Below are 9,799 nucleotides of genomic sequence, written 5' to 3'. Positions count from 1 at the left end.
AGAAAAAAAATGCAATTAAAACCTAATTAAAACAAAACATTTTTTTTTGAAAGATTTTCAAAAAATATTAAATTCCTACTTATTGACACAAAATACTAAAAATACACCTAAAAATCTATTTTTAACTAAAATTCTATAAAACTAAATAATTAAAGGAAAACCCTAAAACTATCCTAATTCTAAGAAATAAGAAACTAAAAGAAGCTAAGAAAGACTCCTAAACACAGAAAAAAATGAAAAATTGAGGAGTTATCACACCTCTATATGTAGGTGAAAATTACCCCTTTTGGAAAATCAGAATGAAGATCTTCTTGGAATCAATAGACAAAGGTGCATGGGATACCGTGATAAATGGTCCCTATGTACCAACCAAGATGGAAAATGAGAGGATTAAACCAAAGGATTTTTCTGAGTGGACAACAGAAGAAAGCAAGAGAGCTCATTATGATGTGAGAGCCAAGAACATGATCTCCTCCACACTTACAATTGATGAATTCTATAGAATCTCGGTTTGTGAAACGGCTAAAGAAATGTGGGATGTCTTGGAGGTAACACATGAAGGAACGAATGAAGTGAAATGAGCAAGGAAGAAATCTTTGATTCAAGAATATGAAATGTTTACAATGAAGAATGGTGAGATTATATATGATATGCCAAAAAGGTTCACTCACATAGTGAATCACCTTCTTGCTCTTGGGAAGATCTTTGATAAGGAAGAGCTAAACATCAAGATTTTAAAGAGTCTAAATAGGAGTTAGCAGCCTAAGGTTACTACTATATCAAAATCTAGAGATTTAACTACTATGAATATGGCCACTTTGTTTGGAAAATTAAGAGAACATGAGTTAGAAATGGGAAGATTAAAAGAAAAGGAAGAACGAGAGCAAAAGAACACAATTGCTCTCAAGACAGCTGCAAGGACAACAAGCAAAACAAATTCAAGGAAGCATGATGCAGAATATGATCTTGAAGCTGAAAAAATTGTTGTTGAAGCAATGAACTTTATGGTAAAAAGGTTCTCTAAATTCTTGAAGTTTAGAAATAAGACTAACTCTGATTTTGCAGGAAATGCAAGGACGAATAGAAGAAAAGGAAAATCAATTATTGCACCAACTTGCTATGAATGTGGAGATGTTGCACACATTAAGCCTGAATCTCTAGTGGTCAAAATGAAACAAAAGCTAGAAGAAAAGAAAAACCAAGACAACAAAAATCAGAGGAAGAAAAAGGCCTACCTAGCTTGGGAAGATAATGCCTCAAGCTCCTCCTCAAGTGAATTAAATGAGAGCATGGACGAGGAACCCAATATGTGCTTGATGGTTGGATCAATGTCTTCACAAAGCAATAAGAGTAACTTTGAGGATGAAAGCATAGAGGACAAGTATTATGAACTCCTGGATGCTTTTTAAGAATTACATGAAGAGGCTAGGAAAACGAAGTATTCAATTAATAGGCTTAAGAGTGAAAATAGATGTCTAGAAAGTAGATTAAGCAACCTAGACAAAGAGAGTGAAAGCCTAAAAATTGAACTGGAAAGTTTAAAAAATTCAGGTAGGTAAACCGCAAAAGAAAGTAAAGTGAATGTTCAAGAATGTGTAAATTGTCTAACATAGCTGGAAAGAATTAAGTACCTCTGATGAGTCATCATTCTTCATTATAGACTTAGCTTTCTGCACCATATTTTGTTAGTGAAGTGTGTTTAATTCTCCATTTTTATCTCATTTTCACTATTTGGGCTTAATTTCAATACTAATTATTATTTTAATTAATTTGAATTATTTGGGCTTAATTATTAGAATCATTATGTGCAGGACAATTATTGTTCGAAAGTTAGAGAAAAAGAAGGTTTGAACGTATTGCTCTTGACCGAACGGTCTGTCAAAGGCCTGACCGAACGGTCTGTCAAAGGCCAATACCGAACGGTCTGAGGAGTGTTGCACCTGCATGATCCGAGAAAGTCGTGACCGAATGGTCTTGGAAGCTTTGACCGAACGGCCTATTGTAAGCCTGCACTGGATGGCCGAGCACTGCAAACCGAACGTTCGATGGAAGCCGAGCTCTACTGAATCGAACGATCTACGAAAGCCTCTACCGAGCGGTAAAGCCTGATCATATGAGAGTCTTGACCGAACGTCTTAACCGAGTGCTACAGAACCGAACGGTCTGGGGGAGCCTCTACCGAGCGGTTTAAGCCCTGGACGACCTTGTTTGAGATCGCATGACCGAACGGTCTTGTAATGACCGCGCACCAGTTCGTGAACTTGCAGAACAGTGCTTAACCGATTGGTCTGAACCCTTAAGGACCGAACGGTCAGATGCAGTAACCAGAGGAACTCAGCAGCAGTGTTGGAAGCACATTCTAGGACTTCAAGAGGGTGGCCACGTCAGTGTTAGAGTGTAGTTTCGTTTTAGAATGCAATTGGGTCAAACTTTAGGACTTTGGGCCCAATTTTAGGTCATTTTGTAGGACAAACCCATTAGGAGGGCATTTTGGTCTTTTGGGTAATATAAAACCGTAAAAGCAGATTTCTCTAAAAGTCTCCCAGCCGCCACTCACGCTCTCTATTCTTGGAGAGCTTCTTCTTCCTCCTCCCCTTTGGGGAGGTTTAGGTTTTTCCTTCATTCCATTTTCATGTATTAAACTCCTTTTACATTGTAATTTAAGAGTTGAAATTGTTCCTGCATTTACTGTTCACTTTCTTTCTCGTCTCTACTTGTCGCATTTTTACTGTTCATCATAATCTTCGCTGTTGTTCTGCATTTCTGGTTTCGCGTTTTACTGTTCACTTTTACTGTTGCATTTCGTTGTTGTGCTGCATTTGCTGTTTCAATCTCAGTTTGCGTTTATTGATGCTTCTACTGTTGCACTTCGTTTCCAATCCCGTTTTGACATTCAGATTTTGAACCATTTAGTTTATGCTTTTAATTTACGCTTTCAGCTTTTGAATCCATCTAATTTCATTTTCTAATTTGTGTTTGAGTTTCGTTTCCGCTGCACTACGTTTTGAATTCTGCACGTTTATTGTTTTTGCCTTTACTGAACCGTTCGGTTTTCCAATAACACCGTTCGGTCTCTAACATGCTTCATTGTTAGAGACCGTTCGGCTTGTCTTTGTCGTTCTTCTGATTTCTATTATTGTTCGGCTTTTACTTGTACCGTTCGGCTTTACACTTTTCTTCTGCTTTTCTTTTCCTCTCTCATACTGTTCAACTTTACTTAGTCCATACAGTTCAGATTTTTTTGTTTAGTTCCTACTTTAATACCGTTCGACTTTCATGTTTGTGCTTATTTCCATTTCTAGTTTAGAGACCGTTCGGTCTCAATGTTAGTACCGTTCGACCTTTACCTTCGCTGTTGAAGTTGCTTTTACCGTTCAGTTTCAAAATTTCCTGCATTTCCATTCTTTAGAGACTGTTCGATCTCCACTTTAGAACCGTTCGGTCTCACTTTAGGACCGTTCGGTCTTACATGTCTTCCACATTTCTTCAGCTTTCAGTTATGTTTAACTTCGCGTTTTAATTTAGTTCATTTCTAATCACAAAAACACTTTCAAACCCCCCCACCCCCACCCCACTACGTGTTTGACCTAAGTCTCGAACCACATTTGGTCCTTGAGAGATGACCTAGGAGTCACTTCCTAGTCTATATTGCATTCTTATTTGCACATCAAATTTGTATTAGCCGCGACAGCCCCATCAACCTCGTGAATACCTTGTCCAAATTCACTTTAGGTAGCTCAAACCTTGAAGCCTTACTAGGATCACAAAGAAGTGTTCCAAACAAGCAAGGAATTGGCTATACCGATAAGAGTAGTAAATTGAATACTAGAAAATTCACTGACATTAGCAAATCCTCATCCATAGCATGTTTTTACTACAACAATATTGGTCGTCTTTCCAAGGCTTTCTATTATGAAAATTTTGGTGTACCTAAAGGTAAATTTAAATGGATTCCTAAGGAATCACCACAGTCACTTAACATTAAAGGACCTAAATTCGTATGGGTACCTGCATCCAAGCCTTTCAACTATTTTGCAGGTAACTTATCTAAATTGAAGGTGTCTATACTCAAGGTGAAGTGCAAAGTTGAAGTATACCTCACAATTCAAGTGCTCATAACGCCTTGAGGACATCAAACTCGGTAACAAACCTTGGTATTGGTAAAACATGCATATTTCTCATTTTGCATAAACATTTTGATTTGTGAGATGAGTGCTTGTTGTTAGATATAAATAGGTTGAGTGAAAATATGCAAAATGACCAAATCTGTGAGTTTTAATCAGTTATATAAATAGTTTAATCAATTAGACATTCTTCTCTTTTTTGTTGAAATTGTGTATTGTTATTGTGATAATCGATTACATTAAAAATTTAATCGGTTAAATTAGCTTGAGATTTTTTTTTTAATTTCAAATAGGTTTCCCTCTTGCCTTAATCAATTAGATTAAAACCCTAATCTGGTAAACTGTTCCTCCCTCTTTCTATTGCTTTAAACCTTGAATCGTCTTGTTTTGAAAACACCCATGGCATCAACTTCTAAGCCTAAAAGAATCAAAAGAGTTGCTCGCAAGACTCGCCCTACATCTCCAAATGGTTGGATAAGTGATGAAGAGGCACAAACCAATTTCATCAATTTCTGGAGATCAAGAAAGATCATTCCACACAAATACCTCAACCTCAACTTCTTCCGAAGAGAAGCGTTTATATTTCAATATTGGCTGATCATCAAGGACTAAAGACCTTTGTAGAACTAATAGGACCATTGTATCCTGATTTTATAAGGGTTTTCTATGCCAACTTGAAAATAAGTGATGGTACTCTTTATTCTAGGGTTAAAGGTGTAAATGTTAAGCTTGATGAAGATGTTGGGACTTCAATAGCTGAATTTCACCCAGGAGGTGAAAAGACTCACTTAGTAATTGAAGGTTTACATAAGTTTTCTATCTATCAAGCATGTTTAAGGGATCCTAGACAACCTAGAGATTATTCACTTTATAGGACTGGGGTATGAAAAGGAATTTTAGATTGTGTGCATTTGTTATTGCGTGGATATTGCTTCCTAGGGAGAGTAATCATGCCCAATTGACTACTGAAGATATACGCCTCATTCACACCATGAAAAAGGACATCCAAACTGATTGGGCTATAGCAATTTTAGATAATATGACAAAGGTAACTAGGCTAGATGTTGTTAGTTTACCTTATGTTGTATTCATTTCCAAAGTCAAATAGCATGACAATGTTAACTTCTCTGATGAAGCATTCTTGTACTACAACAAAAAGAACATGGTTGACAAGACTGCACTCCATCGTATGGCTTTAAGAAGTATTAAAAATGGTTGGGCATTCAAAGATGAAATTCAAAATGAGGCTAAGGAAGTTGATCGAGCAACCACTGTTGCAAATTTAGACCCAAGAATGAGTTTGAAAAATATATGGTGAGACAAATGCACGCCTTAATAAGCCATCATTCCATTTATCTATCCAAATTTGATAAGATTGATCAAGAAATTTATGTTATTCAACAAAAATTAGGAATAAAAAATTTAGGTGATGATTAAAGGGAAAATAATGAAACAAAAGGTGATGCAGCCATAAATGATGACAGTGGCAGTGGAGAAGAGGAGAATGGAAATGAGGATCAAGAAGGAGATGCCATGGAGGAAGATGGCGAAGGGGAAGAAGAACACAAGAGAAACACAATAACCTAAGCTTCGAATAACAAATGATAAAGATCCATTTTAAAAATTAACAAATATGATGTTATAGTGATTAAGAAAACTCTAGGAAGATTCTCACTAGACATTAAGATAACTAAGGTTATATAGATGTAAATGTTCATTTCCGAGTTCAAGAGAAGAAAAGAATTCAATTAACATAAACAAGAATAAAAAAGCAAGTAATGTGGAATTGAAAGAAGCTTAAAAGTGAACAAAAGATGAAAGACTTGAAAGGGGATGGAGATGTGAGGAGGGTACCACACCAGTAAGGAGGCACTAACGCTCCAAGGGTGATGCTCTCCTTCACTCCAAGTAGTGTTATCCTCCTCCAAGTTAAAACTAACTTTATTTACAAAACAAACAATCTAAGTCAAAGGTTAACAAGTCAACTCAAATCAAGTCAACAAGTCAACTTAACTCAAGTCAACAAGTCAACTTAACTCAAGTCAACGTAAAAAAAAGTAAACATAAAACTAAATCCCGTAAAAGAGAGATGAAAATGCTTGCCTTCGAGACATGTTTATTCTTTCTAAGCATGTGTCTTCATTATTGGTAGGGATTAAGAACTCACTGTAAAATATTAATTTTTCTTCTAACTCTTAATTGCTTGCATATAATTTATAAAATTCTTCATAATTATCTTTTCAACATTGAGCAATAATTTATTCTTTTATATAGAAGGATGTATATTGGACATTATTCTATAATTTTCATTATGAAATCAAATTGGTAAAAGTTACCAAGACATTTTAAAACAAAATGAAACATGTCTATAATCTAGTAGAATTAAATTTTAGACAAAATACATTCGATTTTTATTACAAAAGGATCGAGGACCGAAATGATAAACATATGAAGCTCATTGGTATATTGTCTATTTTCTGTGGCATGCCATATTCAATCGAATGGGTGGATCTGTGAAAGCCCCAGAAGAGATTTGATCGAAGACAACTTTGTTAGCTGCTTCAGTGTAGTGGACCCCATCCCATATCACTCTAACAGATGGTCTTTCACAAGAACCCACAAAAATATCATTGTCATTGACCTTAATGGTTCCTCCACATCCAACACTATTACTGAAGTTGTACTTCCCTCCATAGCCACAACAAGCAACAAGTGGAAGCTCAAATCCTGTAGATTAATAAAACTTTCAAACAGTGAAACACTTTTTTTTTATATGTTTTGAGGATAACTTGATAATGTTATTTTAATTTGGCTTACCATATTTCTTTGGGTCTCTGAAAAGAGAGTACTTAGCAGAGTAGATATCTACATATGTAATTGCAGCAGTAGGAAGGTCCTTACGAAGATGAGCCAAGGCTTCCTTCAAATTTTGGTTAAAAGAACGAGCCACTTCATTGTATGACTTTGCACAACCATACTTATCCCTTTCAGCAGATTCAAAATTGGTCAAAATCAAAGGAAGACAACCAACAGGTCCAGTGTTGTGAATCCAAAAAGATCTAGCCCCCAAATTGTATATGTTCTTCACCACAAAAGTTCACCAACTTAGCATAATAAATTATGAAATCTACTGGGTAGAAATATAGGTAGAAAGGGTATTTATTATGCAACTACCTTTATATTTGATGTGAAGTTCGATATTATATCAGGTATAGACGCATTAACTTGTTGAAGAGTCGTGTTACCAAAAAAGCCAACTGTAATATCATTTTGACCTATATCAAATGTGTACAAAGCTTCATCAAAGTATTCTTCTTTGGGCATCAGTGCTGCAAACACCCCACCTGCCGAGAAAAGATAAAAACAAACATTCCATAACATATATGCAAACGAACATCATATCATATATATTAGCTTCAAAATTCTCCATTGAAATTATTAATACCTTGGTCCCTAATGAACTTCGTAGTAGGTTTAAAACGTTCGAATTGCTGGTATTGAATTCCAAGGCTGAAAGGACTGGTTCTATACTGCACTGCGGCTTGTTGGAGTCTGATTGTTGATCCTGCTGTTGCAAAATTCGCTCCACGTGAGAAGTTGGACCCCATTGAATCAAGATATGGACTGAGATAAGGGAGTCCAAATCTCTGTGCTGAAATTATAAAATTAAGGGACAAAATTAGAAATCAAATCCTTCTCTAGAATGCTTCATAAAATTGCTTCATTTGACAATTGATTAAAGAATAGACTTAAATTTCATGTATCACATTTAGCATAGGTGTACAGTGCTCAAAATGTTCATGAACGTAATATATATTATTTAACCTACAACTGGGCATATCGTATTTATCATTGCATATAGCAATGCAATGATTAAAACGTTCATGCGTTACATAAAAAGTGGCTGCTTAAACATCTAAATCAACTTTCAATTTTTATCCGATCATGCGACAATATGTTTAAGATTTTTAGGTATTTATACCGGAAAAAATTTACCTAAATATTATGAAAATGGACAAGTTAAAACATTATTACTGGTAATAGGATAAGCCGACAGAAGTTATGTGAAAGACATTAAAATTTATGGATCTAGTGCATCCAGGCAATGGAAATAATTGATAGTGAAAAAGGGTGGAAGAGAAAGGAAGCATAAAGGAAAAATGAATGTTGGGGTTGATAATGACCAACTGAAGTGGTCTTCTGAGAGAGTAACACATTCACATACACTACTCACTTCATTTATACCACGAGCTATGAGTAGTACCTCAAAATAAACACCATTATACAGGTAAAGTATATGGAAGAGAAAATAAGGAAGTTTACCCATGAAATCAATGATGAGTCGTCCATCACAGAATCTTCCAGCAGGTCTGCGAAAAAAGGTGTCTCCACTGGGTGGTTTTGGTGCAGCAAAAGGGAAGGAAGCAGCCAAGCCACCAGTGTCAGCGTTTGAGGCACCAAAGTTAAAGATGGCCGGGAAATCACAGCGTTTTGAGGCCGATGCAGGGTTGAGTGAAGTTGTAGCAATGAACAAAAGTGCAAGTGCAGAGACAAGAGGGTTGAGAAATAGCTTGTTAAGGGAAAACTCCATTGTGCTCTGTTTGCATCTACTGATATGCATTGTTCAGGTAGACAAGAATGGGTGAATGTATTTAGTTTGTTTCGTATTATTTTATAGGGAAATGTGAGGATGGAAACGAGCTACAGGTTGGTCAGCGTGAGATTTGAGAAGAAAAACGCATGTCATGACATGATAGAGAAGGAAACAGATATAATTTTTAATATATACTTTTATTTTAAAATAAAACCTTTTTAATTATTAAAATATTTTATTTAATTTAAATTTATTTTCATTCTGATTTTTTTATTTAAAAGTACCTTTTTACATCAAATTATTTTTAAAAATTTATTTTACAAATTATTTTTTAAATATATTAATATAAAAAGAAATTTCATTACTATATATATTAATCAACTAAAATACCACCTTCTACTAAGAAGAAATCAGTATTTAGTATCAAATAAAAGGTCACAAGAAACAATTGACGCCAAATACCTTTTGGTGTCGACTTTGTACCACACGATTATACAATGCTAAATTTATGTACAATAATTGGTTAATTTGTTAAGGGTCAGATTTTACATTTATGGTTTAATTAAAACAATGTCTATTTGGTCTACGGTTAACATATTTTTATTATTTTTAATATTAATTTAATTTGAATCGGTTTGACTCACGTTAATATAATAGTTTAAGAAAAAGTGTACAATATTTCTAAGTTTAAATAATATAAAGGAAAAATAAATAAATAAATATAATGGATTAAAGAGAAAAGTGTAAAAAAAGATAAAAGAACAAAGTCCATGAGAGAGATAAGGAAAAGAATAAATGAGTAAGATGAGAAGAAAATGTAAATAAATGAAGTATATGTTAATGAATGATATGCATGAAAAATAAATGTGAATAAAGAAGATAAATTTAAGTGAAAGAGATGACTTGTGGACATTAATTTAAACAAATATAAATATTAAAAATAAATAAAGTTGCGAACCTTACATATTTATAATATTTATTAAATTTAGCATTTCATAAATCCACACTAACACAAGTATTTATTTAATAAAGATATTTAAAAATAATTTTATATTTTTTAATCTTTTTTGTTTTAAAAAAT

The 9,799-nt window shown here is 34.3% G+C and overlaps 1 protein-coding gene across 1 annotated transcript; it reads right to left on the bottom strand.

Moving 5' to 3' along the window:
* Window positions 1–6,409: 6,409 nt before the first annotated feature.
* LOC108337512 (esterase) lies at window positions 6,410–8,806 on the bottom strand. The gene is made up of 5 exons (XM_017574059.2): window positions 8,448–8,806; window positions 7,570–7,776; window positions 7,299–7,468; window positions 6,942–7,206; window positions 6,410–6,851 (listed from the first exon to the last, which is right to left on the bottom strand). The coding sequence occupies exons 1-5, from the start codon at window positions 8,743–8,745 to the stop codon at window positions 6,595–6,597; spliced, it is 1,197 nt and encodes a 398-aa protein (XP_017429548.1). The 5' UTR covers window positions 8,746–8,806; the 3' UTR covers window positions 6,410–6,594.
* Window positions 8,807–9,799: the final 993 nt, after the last annotated feature.

Source organism: Vigna angularis, chromosome 7 (genome assembly GCF_016808095.1).
Source record: "Vigna angularis cultivar LongXiaoDou No.4 chromosome 7, ASM1680809v1, whole genome shotgun sequence".
Classification (NCBI taxonomy): Eukaryota; Viridiplantae; Streptophyta; class Magnoliopsida; order Fabales; family Fabaceae; genus Vigna; species Vigna angularis.
The sequence above is the reverse complement of the archived record's forward strand: the minus strand, read 5'-3'. Positions and strand labels throughout refer to the sequence as shown.